The sequence below is a fragment of the Bos indicus genome, chromosome X, assembly GCF_029378745.1.
Source record: "Bos indicus isolate NIAB-ARS_2022 breed Sahiwal x Tharparkar chromosome X, NIAB-ARS_B.indTharparkar_mat_pri_1.0, whole genome shotgun sequence".
Taxonomy (NCBI): domain Eukaryota; kingdom Metazoa; phylum Chordata; class Mammalia; order Artiodactyla; family Bovidae; genus Bos; species Bos indicus.
Window position 1 is genome coordinate 115,512,771 of NC_091789.1, and position 13,076 is coordinate 115,525,846.

Sequence of the window (13,076 nt, forward strand, 5' to 3'; positions counted from 1 at the left end):
ATGAAGCAGGATAGCATAAGATTACATCACAGTACTCAGAAAGGAGTGCAATTTAAAACTAATGAACTGGGACTTCCCTGGTTGTTCAGTGGCTAAGACTCTGAGTTCCCAATGCAGAGGGCCTGGGTTTGACCCCTGGTCAGGCAACTAGATCCCACATGCTGTAACTAAGAGCTTGCATGCCACAACTAAAGTGTGCAGTAAAAGGAAAAGATCCTGAGTACCGCAACTAAGACCCAGCACAGCCACATAAATAAATAAATATTAAAAAAAATACACAAAAAACATATGTTTGCTTTAAAAAAAACAAAACTAATGACTTACTTCTAAATGACCTAATATTGAATAGACAGTCCCCGAAATCTACTGTTTCCTTTGTCTGCCTCAAAGTGTACAGTTAGGTCAATGTCCCACTGAACTTCACACTGGTGTGAAACCATCTGATGTAGTTAGTCCATTTGGGTGTAACATTTTAAAAACAAGTAGTCAATCATGTTTATCAGTTTATGTTATCCCAAGCATTTCTTATATGTTCATGATATGTAATAGTTGATCAATAAATATTTAATATCCAGGGAAAAAAGCTAATGAATTACTTACTTTAAGCATTTCTACTTAATCTTTTTTTTTTTTGGACCATGGTTGACCACAAATAACTGAAACCATAAATAGGGAGAGATTACTGTCTCTCACCTCAAAAATGCCACTCTGCACATAGGTTACTTTAAATTGAAGGTACCTGAAAAACAGTTGATGAAAGAAGGACTCTGACCCTCGTTTGTTCCCCTGAAAGCGGGAGCTAAATCTTCCTAAGAAAGGCATGCTTCCTGTACCAAGAGGGTAGAAGACATTTTACCATGAGACACAAAATTTTAGGGCCAAGAAGGATGTATAAACAAACCCTGTTTCTTCTTCAAGACTTACTACCCCTAGTCCAAATCCCATTGTTATGTCAATTCAACCAGAAACACAAATTTATAGTTTCTTTGTCTGAAAGATACAAAAGCTTTCTGCTCTTGTCATTTCTTTGAGTCTCATATATTTGTGATGCTCCAACACAAACACTGAATTTGTTTTTCTGATGTTTATCTTTTTCTTACAAGGGGAACTCAGGGAAGGACCAAGAGGGAAAACTACTTTTTCTCTCCTGCTCCTTCCATGCCACTTTGTTACACATTTTCATTCATTTCACCCCTACCGAAACTTTAATTCTTATTTATTTTCCAAATCACACTGAACACAGCTTAATTGAAATTCCCTTTAAATGAAGTGAGCACTGGCCCTCCCAGGTGATGGCCAATTGTTAAGCCAGTGACTTCTGGGTAGCCCATCATCCAGTTTCATGTAAAATTAACTCCTACTAAAGGACCTGAAGTTTCCCAACGTCCCAAGTTGCCACATCTAATTGCAGTAACACTTTGACAATCTCATAGGATTGCCCACCTCTACCCACTGACTCCTTCATTTTACTAGTTGTTTAGAAAATAAGATTCCACCACTGTCCTTAAAAGATTACTGTTTTTATATGTTAAACTCCATGGGCAGGTCCTGAGTACTTCACATTCCCAGTATTAAAGCTATGCTTTACAAAGAGTAGGTAGTCACTGAAGGTTGGGGGAATAAATGATTCAGTGAGTGTGAGGTCCAATTTATTAACATTTATTTCTTACACACTGTTGAAAGAACTAGAAAATTCATGTACATTTCATTTACTTTTACAAAACAAGAACTAAAAGGGATAAGAATGCCTTAATATCTTTAGACTTTGTTCTCTTTCCTTATTGATCCAAACTATCTTAATACTGATCCATCACATGTCTAAGAAAGTGTGTATAGCAATGCCATATTCTTATTACAGGTGACAAAGTAAGACGGTTTCACAATTTGTTCTATGAAACAACAAAACTTTTTAAACCTCCTTATAACATTAAATGTATGACCAGTATCATTCAAAAACTTGAAGATTTTGAAGGAAATTAAATCTATATTGAAAGAAACAGCAGGGACTTTCCTGGTATCCTGGTGGTTAAGACTCCATGCTTCCATCACAAAGGCGTGGGTTCGATTCATAGTAAGAGAAAGAAGATCCCACATGCTATGCAGTGTGGCCAAAGAAATAATAAAAATTCATTTAAAAAATAAACAAAAGAAACAATATTTGAATAGTACATACATCAAAAAATAGATAACTAATGAGACCAAAATAAATAAATAAATAATAAATTAAAAAATTAAACATACAAAATAGGAAGACATAGGCATAAATATGGTCTTCCTTTCAGCCCCACCTCAGAGATAAATTCTACAAACACTAACTGCCTTTTTCAACAGTGCATGAAGAAACTATCCCTGACCCATCTAGCTGTCGGAGAAGCCGCTAGCCTTGGCACTAGAACTTGTAGTGGCAACTTATGACTCAGGCTCTCTCTTCTTCATCTTGCATAGCATCCTCATACTGAGATGTGAAAGAACTTGGGTCAGTCCCATTAACTTTGGCCAGAAACTCCAGGACCTTAATCTTGGTGGTTTCAGCATGAGCTCTGGGAGTCAACAGGAACTCAGATCCTGCAGGATCCGTGTTGGCCACCTGCCAGTACTCCAGATATTTTTCCTTCACAACATCTTCAGTGATGAGCTTCCTGGGCTCCCCAAAGATGAAATGATTCATCCCAGAATATATTCCAGTCACATTAAGAACTTCCCAGGCTTTGTCTTCAGTGGCACGGTTGCCCTTCATGAAGATCACATTCAGGATAAGTATCAGGATGTCGGTCTTGGGCAGGCTCCCTTCACTGTGCTTTATCCCATCATAGGTGAGGCCCAATTTGATGAGGCAGTGATAGCAGTGATTGGTACGATCCACTTCCATCAGATCAAGGCCAAAGAGCATCTCCATGCATTCAGAGGCTCTCAGGAAGATCTCAAGGAAGTGGACTTCACACTTGTTGATGATAATCTTCAACGTATCTGTCTTTGTTATTGGCTCTTTCATTTGATACTTAAGCAGCAGGAAATTCACCAGCAAATTCACTTCCTCATCTAGAGCATATATAGGCACACTCCTGGGGTCTAGCACAGCCAGTAAAGTGCCTGGACTACTCTCTTCTTCCCGGATCATGTAGCCCTCTTCTGATTTGATGGATGAGGTGGCTGTAATGGCAGTGGAAGATGCACAGAAACTCTGACAACCTTCAGGAGTACTGGGAATACCAGCACCGGGACACTCCTTCAAATGGCCAGGCATTAGAAGATGGGAGGGGAGATAGGTCTCCTCCAGTGCCTTGGAGACCTGTGCAACCTCCAGGGACTGAGACTTGATGCAGGTCCAAAGGCATTGATCATGGGAGCATCGTGGACTCTCTGGATACTAAGGCATGATGACTCTTGCTGGTAACAGACAAGAGTATTGCCAAGAAGGAGAACAAAGGGGAATCACCACCTAAGTGAAAGAAAGCAGATGTGAATGGCCTCATCTGGTAAGCTCCACTGTGCTGGCTCAGATAAAAGCTGCCTCCAGTGGACTTCTAACAACAGTGCTAAATGGCTTCATGGGTCTCTTGACCTGGTGGCGAATACGTCTCCAAACACATGAAGGAGGAAGTGTGAATATTCCTCAGGGTGCAGTCAGCCAACCCAAGTGGATAATTCTCAGGGATCATAATAGGAAACTGTGAATGGGCTCTGTAGAGCCACTTCAAGAGTGTGGTTCTGTTAGTCCTTCCTCAGGTTATCACTTTGCCATTGGACAAGGATTTGGTCACCTCCTCCATACTAACATAAGGCTGTCCCTTTAAGACCAAAATCACATCCCCTAAGACAATTGAGAGGCAAGTGTGGTGTTACCTCCTTGAGAAACCCAACCTGGGTTTTCCCAGAGTAGACAGCAGAGCTAGATTCTGTGCACATTATCAGTATGATTTCAGTGTCCTCTGCATTCTCACCCATTTGCCTTGCTTTAAATCCAGGCAATTCCTGGAATGTCTTTTTATGCTAGTATGGGAATCTTCCTCAGAACAAAACCTCTACCCACTGAGATCTGGAGAAGAGCATTAGGGCACCTGAAAGCCCTGTCTGTAGACTCTCAGCAGTGACAATGGAGCAGGGTTGCACTTTTTGTGATCCTGACTCTACTGAGGTCCACTTTCCTTCAGTTATCATTAAGGGTCCTTGTCTTGACTATTGGTGGGGCTTTAGGTTGACCATTCTGCAAACTGATGTCAATCCCTCTGCATACAAGAATGCCTTATGATTCTGAGTTACTCCAGGATAAACTGCGGAAAGACACTCCATCAACCTCCACAAGGGCTTCCCTCTGCCGATAGCAAAAGCTAGAGGAAAAAAAGTGGTGGCCTCTGCCTATATAACTCCCTGAGCTTCTTAGGGCTGATAACAGGGGAAGGACTCTTTGAAGTCCCCTCCATCTTGGGTTGATTAGTCCCACAATTCTCACATCTGCTTCTCAAATTGGATTCTGGTTGGTAATGTGCCTGTTCTGTCTACTGCTTGAGGCCCCCCTCCAATCAAGGCTTCATCTTGGTGAAACCCTAAAATGGAAGTGAGGAGAACCTCATGACAGGACATGGAGAGCTGACAAGAGGAGCAGACACTGTGCACATCGTCTTTCCTGGGGTCAGAGGATTCCCTAAAAAATCACCTGGGGTCCTCGTCGGGATTCCTGCATAGTCTGAGATGCCTTCCTGTGGTGACATGACACCACCTGCCCCAGACTAAGGCTTCCACTCCCTCAGACTACAATGGCCAAGCAAATCAGCAGCACTTCCAGCCACCCCCTGCTGGGGGCCTCCCAGGGCCAATAGTCCTGCAAAAGCTCAGTGATTCATTGCTATTCTGGGGAGTGGGGGGTGGGGTGGAGGGGCTGGGTGTGTGGGTCCCCACAAGACTCACTCAGGGAACTGCTTTTGGACCTGTAGGTCAGGGTCCCTGCACCCCATGCACAAAGGCCGCCACCTCAATCAGACTGCCAAACAGGAAGCGTGTGGTAGCTCAGCCTGAACCTGCTTGGGTCTCCCGGGGTTGGGGTGGAGCTCTCATTAGGTGGGTGCACTCCTTTCTGGGGTAGGGGATCCCCTCAGTCCTCATTTAGAGGCCCATCTGACACCTGACAGCACCTGGGGTTCCTCCGGTTGCTGACTGGAGTCCGCACCTCAGATTCAAGCTCTCATAGCCTCGCTCTCTGCAGGCACAAGTCAGGGGCCGTGACTTCCTGTGACCCCTGCCCTGAGGTCACCAGGGCCACCAGCAGGGGCGGGCACTGCACACCCTGCACTCAGTTTCGGAGCAGAGGTGACTGTAGGTCTTGTATGCAGTCCTCACATTGGGTGCTGCCAAGCCCCTGATGCCTCCTTCTGTTGAGCTGATGTCTTGACCCTCATTGCCAAGGTTGTCTTGCCCCTGAGAACCCTGAAGAGTAACCGAGGGCATGTCTCAGCCAGACAGCCTTGACCGGGGCTTTTAGGGTGAAAAGCAGCCACTAGCCCGTCTGCATGTGATCCCCCTTTATTCTCTGTTGTTGTTCTCCTGTGCTCTCATTCATGGAGTTCTCTTTTTTGGCTCGTTTTTCATGACGTAAGGCCTCCTGGGAAACGTCTGATTCCAGCAAAGCCTTGATGAGTTCACTTACTGCAGTCCTTGCAGTGCTTGGAAGGAGTCATGTTCCAGCCTCAATGGAAAAAGGGGAAGTTGGAGCACAAGGCAGGCAGGGGCCACGTTGTGGGTGGGCTGTCAGAGAAAAGTGATGGCCATCTATTTCTGCTTTCACCAGTAAGACAGCCTCTTTGATACTTTATCCACTAAAAAGTGTGCTTTGTACATGGAGGGACTGAGATTAATGATTTTGAAAGCCCCTGTTTTGTGAGGTTGTTCACATCCCTATATACAGAAATCATATGCAGATGATAAATATTCTCTCTTTATTTGCATTTTTATACTTCTGCTTTATTTTTCTATTCTTATTGTTGTAGCTTTGTTTTCTAGTCCACTTTAAAACAATGGCTTAAATATTTTCTTGAATCTCCTCATCTACTTTGTTTTTGTATCAAGGAGAGCCTGCTTGTTAGAATGTGTGGAGTAATTTCAAATATTTTTGTGTGATTTGGAAAAGTTTACATAACATGCTGATTAGTTTTCCCTGATTATATGGTGCAAGTAGCCTCTAGATCTGATGCAAACTATGTGGCTTTGGCTTGGTATTTCAGATTGTGATTGTGGATTTCAATTTTATATTTATAATGGGCCTACTCTGCACTTTGTTTTGCTGAAAAATAGCCTTTCTCTTGGGTGTTCAAAGTTAAAGGCATGATCTTTATAATAAGCCATTTCACATATAAATTCTCTGCCATTTAGTATAGTACACAAAACAGTACTATGAACCCTATTTCCCTGACACTCATAATAACCATCATCAATAGTTATATGTATAAGTCTGATTAGATCAACATTTTTTTGGCCAATATGTTTGTTTTTTGGCAAGAGCACACCCCAAATGGTATTATATTTCTATTTGGAGTTGTTGTTCAGTTGCTAAGTTGTGTTGAACTCTTCATAACCTCATGGACTGCATCATACCAGGCTTCCCTGTTCTTCACTATGTCCCAGAGTTTAAGCCATCTAACCATCTTATCCTCTGTTACCCTCTTCTCCTTTTGCCTACCATGTTTCCCAGCATCAGGGTATTTTCCAGCAAGTTGGCTCTTTGCATCAGGCAGCCAAAATATTGGAGCTTCAACTTCAGCATGGGTCCTTCCAATGAATATTCAGGGTTGATTTCCTTTAGGACTGACTTGTTTTATTCCCTTGTGGTCCAAGGGATGCTCAAGAGTCTTCTCTAGCACCATAATTTGAAGGCATCGATTCTTCAGTGTTCAGCCTTCTTTATGGTCCAATTCTCACATCTGTACATGACTATGGGGAAAATAATATCTTTCATTATACTGGCCTTTTGTTAGCAAAGTGATGTCTTTGCCTTTTAATATGCTATCTAGGTTTGTCATAGCTTTCCTTCCAAGGAGCAAGCATCTTTTAATTTCATGGCTGGAGTCACAATCTTCAGTGATTTTGGAAGGCAAGAAAATAAAAACTGTCACTGTTTCCATGTTTTCCCCATCTATTTGCCATGAAATGATGGGGCTGGATGCCATGATCTTAGTTTTCTGAACGTTGAGTTTCAAGCCAGCTTTTTTAGTCTCCTCTTTCACGCTCATCAAGAGGCTTTATAGTTCCTCTTCACTTTCTGTGATTAGAGTGGTATCATCTGCATATCTGAGGTTGTTGATATTTCTCCCATCAGTCTTGATTCCAGCTTGTGATTCATCCAGCAAGCATTTCACATGATGTACCCTGCAAATAAGTTAAATAAACAGGGTGACAACATACAGCCTTGATATATTTCTTTCCCAATTTTGAACCAGTCCATTGTTCCATGTAAGGTTCTAACTGTTGCTTCTTGACTCACACACAGGTTTCTCAGGAGACAAGTAAGATGGTCTGGTATTCTCATCTCTTTAAGAATTTTCCACAGTTTGTTTTGATCTACACAGTCAAAGGCTTTAGCATAGTCAATTAAGCAAAAGTAGATGTTCTCCTGGAATTCCCTTGCTTTCTCTATGATCCAATGGATGTTGGCAATTTGATCTCTAGTTCCTCTGCCTTTCCTAAACCCAGCTTGTACATCTGGAAGTTCTCGGTTCATGTACTGCCTGAAGCTTAGCCTGAAGGATTTTGAACATAACCTTACTAGCATGTGAAATGAGCACAACTGTGTGGTAGTTTGAACATTCTTTGACATTGCCCTTCTTTGGGATTGGAATGAAAACTGACCTTTTCCAGTTCTGTGGCCACTGCTGAGTTTTCCAAATTTTCTGATATATTGAGTGCAGCATTTTAACACCATCATTTTAGGATTTGAAATAGCTCAACTGGAATTCCATCACCTCCAGTAGCTTTGTTTGTAGTAATGCTTCCTAAGGTCCACTTGACTTCACACTCTAGGATGTCTAGCTCTAGGTGAGTAATCACACCACTGTGGTTATCCTGGTCATTATGACCTTTTTAATATAGTTCTTCTGTGTGTTCTTGCCACCTCTTCTTAATCTCTTTTGCCTCTATTAGGTCCTTATTATTTCTGTCCTTTATTGTGCCCATCCTTGCATGAGATGTTCTTTTGATATCTCCAACTTTCTTGAACAGATCTCTATCTAGTCTTTCCCGTTTAATTATTTTCCTCTACATCTTTGCATTTTTCATTGAAGAAGGCCTTTTTATCTCTCCTTGCTATTCTTTGGAACTCTGCATTCAGTTGGGTATATTTTTTGCTTTCTCCCTTGCTTTTTGCTTCTCATCTTTCCTCAGCTATTTGTAAAGCCTCCTCAGACAATCACTTTGCCTTCTTTCATTTCTTTTTCTTTGGGATGGTTTTGATTACTGCCTCCCATACAATGTTATGAACCTCTGTTCGTAGTTCTTCAGGCACTCTGTCTTCTAAATCTAACCTTTGAATCTATTTGTCACCTCTATGGCCTAGTGGTTTTCCCTAATTTCTTCAATTTAAGCCTGAATTTTGCAATAAGCAGCTGATGATCTGAGCCATAGTCAGCTCCTGGTCTTGTTTTTGCTGACTGTATAGAGCTTCTCCATCTTTGGCTGCAAAGAATATAATCAATCTGATTTCAGTATTGGCCAGTTGGTGATGTCCATGTATAGAGTTGTCTCTTGTGTTGTTGGAAGAGGGGTTTGCTATGACCAATGAGTTCTCTTGGAAAACTCTGTTAGCCTTTTCCCTGCTTCATTTTGTACTCCAAGGTCAAACTTGCCTGTTACTCCACGTATCTCTGGATTTCCTACATTTGCATTCCAATCTCCTCTAATGAAAAAGGATGTCATTTTTGGTTTTAGTTCTAGAAGGTCTTATAGGTTTTCATATAATTGGTCAACTGCAGCTTCTTCAGCATCAGTGGTTGGGGCATAGCCTTGGATTAGTGTGATATTCAATAGTTTGCCTTGGAAACAAATCGAGATCATTCTGTTGTTTTTGAGATTGCACCCAAGTACTGCATTTCAGATTCTTGCTGACTATGAAGACTACTACATTTCTTCTAAGAGATTCTTGCCCATAGTAGTAGATATAATGGTTATCTGAATTAAGTTTGCCCATTTCCCTCCATTTTAGTTCATTGATTGCTAAGATGTTGATGTTCACTCTTGCCATCTCCTGTTTGACCACCTTCAATTTACCTCGATTTATAGACCTAACATTCCAGGTTTCTATGCAGTATTGTTCTTTATAGCATCGGACTTTACTTTCAATACCAGACACATTCACAACTAAGTGTCATTTCCAGTTTGGCCCAGCCACTTCATTCTTTCTGGAACTATTAGTAATTGCCCTCCACTCTTTCCCAGTAGCATAGTGGACACCTTCTGACCTGGGGGGTGCTCATCTTCTGGTGTCATATCTTTCTGCCTTTTCATACTGCTCGTGTTCATGGGGTTCTTCATACAGGAATACTAGAGTGGTCTGCCATTCTCTCTAGGAGTTATATAATGTCTGTGTCTTCCTTTTTTATGATCTTCACACTCTGATAATTATGACCATTCTCCATTCTCCACTACCAGCTACAGAATGGTAATTTTCTCATTCTATCAATATCATATCTTTAAATCATTAAGATAAGTTTTCTATAGGCCAAAACCTTTCCTTGTGGCCACTTTTTGCTGAGGTATTGTTATAAAATACTTTTAGCTTTCTCTTAAAATACTTTAATTATCTGCACCTATATTTTATACACTATTTTAAACTATTATCACTTATTTCTGTTTCCTTTGTGATTAAGAACACTTATAAAACTATTGGTCATATAGATCTTATATAACAGAAGGAACAAACAAAATCTTTGTATGTTCTATCAAGAAGTGATCTGGCAGCAATGGTCACTGAGTGCATCAAGTCTGGAGGAGAAAGAATGAGAAGTCTGGGGATATCTATCAGGTCAGTAATAGAAGTACATGAGATGATATGAGCTGGATAGAAGAAATGCCAGCTCTTCTTCCCCATGTTCCATATGCAGTTGTTTTTTTTTTTTTTTCTTTTGAGACCTTCACTTTCAAAATGTGACAGCTGGGACTTGGTGTTGTATTGGGATAATGCTATCTAAGCCAGTGATCTGTTCATTTCACCTTGCACTACATCATCACTCATGCTGACTTGCATTGCTCTGCACCTCCTGAAATTATATTCTCTGGACTATATTGTTCCAGAGAAAAGCCACCAGGGAATAGCTTGTTGATTACAGACACACTGAGAACCAAGAGGTCATTATTGACCTAGATGCAGTACCATGCCAGAGTGTCCAGATATGATGAGAATAGAATCCCATTTATTCTTCCAGCATTCCTTAATCAACTCAGATGTGGGCTTTGTGTTGATGATCCTGCAGTGCTCAACTGAAATGCCAAACATTAGTTATGCTTGGAAAGAACTTAAAGAGCAACTGAGTGAGGATATTGATTTCAAAGTGAAGGGAATGGTCTTTCTCTAAGGAAAGCAGTGTGTTTGCCTTGATATCCCTACTGCATCAGTAAAAGTAGTACAAGGAAAATGGCATGATTCACTGAAAAGCGCTGGCAGCTTTCTGTGGCCACTGAGCAACCAGAGCTAGAAGGACCACGGGAAAGATATTGAAACTTCTGGGGACAGTGGGAAGGTAGTTGAGGCTTCAGGGGACAGCGTGAGGGCAACCGAAGTGTCAGGGGACAGTGAGAAAGAACTAGAAGCTTCAGAGGATAGTGAACAGGAGGTGGCAACAAAAGTAACAGATTCCAAACAAAGGTCAGAAGTGGAGTTTTAATACAGCATTCGGACAGGAATTTGAAGTAGAGGGTTTATGTGGCAAAAACAGAACTATGGTGAGCAGCATGGAACTGAACATTATTTTTCATGCAAAGTTAAAAACACATTGTATTTCCTTCCTGACCACTTGCCCAGACCCATCTCTTCAAGAGAGAAAAGCTTCACCTAAATTATTTCTTCTGATTGATGATTGTCATTTATAAATTTATTGCTACTTCTGTCTTGGGTATTCCTTTGGAAAAGATGTATGGATTCGTTACACATTCTAATGCATTGTCTACAGATTATAAGATAAAGTCAAGCAGGTATCTGCTAATATTTTTTAAAGTTGATCTGTCTTTATACTTAGAAATATCTCTTAATAGTAGGCTTCCCTGGTGGCTCAAATGGTAAAGAATCTGCCTGCAATACAGGAGACTCATCTTCAATCCCCAGGTTGGGAAGATCCCCTGGAGAAGACAATGGCAACTCACTCCAGTATTTTTTCCTGGAGAATTACATGGACAGAGGTCCATGGGGTCACAAAGAGTCAGACATGATTGAGCATGCACACACATGCCTCCTAACTCTTTTTTTAAAATTGTCCCTCTTTGTGTACCCTGCTATCTCACCTTTTACAATGTCTACACACAAAAAATCTGAGCAACTCAAGCAATGGCACGGTGTCTTCCAAAGAGCAGACACTGAATGTTTTGGAGATAAATGAACCAATGAACTTGGTATCTAATTATTAAGATTTAATTTCTCCAATATTCTTTATAACTAAATACAAATAAATATCCTTGGTTTTACAAAATGACATTAAAAAGCATTAGGAAGGTAAGAATTGATCAGTATTTAATTTATTTATATAAATTTCTTGGGGGAAATGACTTTACTACTGAGTTCTTTCAGATTTCCTAAGAAACATGGATTGCAGTACCAGGTTATCCTGTTCTGGACTGCAAATATTGTTTTATAGAATCACAAAACTCCTATTCAATCATGATAGAAAACATAAACATGTAACCAAAATCATACATAAATATAGATTCTAAAGGGCTATTTAAACCTTGTGTAAAAAGAACAGTACTGGAAAAATAAATGAAAGAAGAAAGTAAGGTTATAAGGGAAGTAGGGATGGAGAGATGAGAAAAGGAAGAAAAAGAGGAAGTATGGAAAAGAAAGGAAGGAGGGAGGGAGGAAAAACTCCAAGTTACCACATAAATCAGGAATACAAAGATGATGTAAAAATTTCCCTCCAGCCCTCACTGGACCTCAACTGCTTAGAACATTGACTTTAGTATTTAAAAACCAAATGAAACATCTGTGTCAGGAGAAGCTGTTGAACTTGGCCTTGTAATGTACACTTGCTATGGCAGTAGGGCCATCCCTGGCTGCAATTTTGGCTTGGGATATCCATACCTCATTGCTTAGAGCCTCTTCATAGCAGGAAGGGAGGGCAATGGGAACTATAACATGGGCCCTCTTGAAAAATCCCAAGACTTTAATTGTGTTGATTTCAGCATGGGTTGTTGGAATCCACATGTATTCATAGCATGTAGATCGCTGTTGAGAATCTTCTAAAACATTAGATATTTTCTTCTATCATGTCTCTGTTGATTAGATTCATGGGCTCTTAGTAGAAAAAGTGATTCCTCTCAGCATATACACTCATTACATTAATCTCTTCCCAGATTTCCTCCTCAGTGGCCCAGCTGTCCTTCCTGAAGATCATGACGGGGATAGTAAATGAGTGGTCAGCCTTGGGCATGTCCTTGTCACTACTCAGTTTCCCAGCAAAGGTGAGGTCCATTGTGCTAATAAGAGTATGGAAGGGCTCCATGGAGTCAACTTTCTTCAAATCACTGAAAACACCCAGCTCCATCTACTCAAAAGCTACCCTGATTTCGGGAAGTGGTCCTGTTGTTCACATTCATTAGCATGTGTGTCTTTGTGCTCTTTCATTTCATAAAGATCAACAAGGACTTCCCTGGTGATCCAGTGGCTAAGACTCCACACTCCCAATGCAGAGGGCTCAGGTTCGATCTGTTGGAGATACGTCTCCAGGACTTGGAAATGGCGAACCTGAAAGAACAACACTTGGACAGTCTCTGCAAGGACTGACAAGTTTGTATCTGCAGCCAAGCCTTTTTATAGGAGCAAGGAACAAAGAGCTTAGAGCATACAGCCAGCAGAACACGTACAAGGCTAGGATATAATCAGTAAAAAA

The 13,076-nt window shown here is 41.0% G+C and overlaps 1 protein-coding gene across 1 annotated transcript; it reads right to left on the bottom strand.

Annotated features, from left to right (window-relative positions):
* Positions 1-2,416: 2,416 nt before the first annotated feature.
* On the bottom strand, positions 2,417-12,659 carry LOC109554911 (melanoma-associated antigen B16). The gene is made up of 3 exons (XM_019955493.2): positions 12,525-12,659; positions 5,281-5,421; positions 2,417-3,367 (listed from the first exon to the last, which is right to left on the bottom strand). The coding sequence occupies exons 1-3, from the start codon at positions 12,657-12,659 to the stop codon at positions 2,417-2,419; spliced, it is 1,227 nt and encodes a 408-aa protein (XP_019811052.2).
* Positions 12,660-13,076: the final 417 nt, after the last annotated feature.

Coding starts and splice junctions, on each gene's coding strand:
- LOC109554911 (XM_019955493.2), bottom strand. CDS start 12,659: ATGGACCTCACCTTTGCTGGGAAACTGAGTAGTGACAAGGACATGCCC. Junction 5,422..12,524: donor AAATCTGGGAAGAGATTAAT/GTAATGAGTGTA, acceptor GTTACTCTTCAG/GGTTCTCAGGGGCAAGACAA. Junction 3,368..5,280: donor GCTCCGAAACTGAGTGCAGG/GTGTGCAGTGCC, acceptor ATCATGCCTTAG/TATCCAGAGAGTCCACGATG.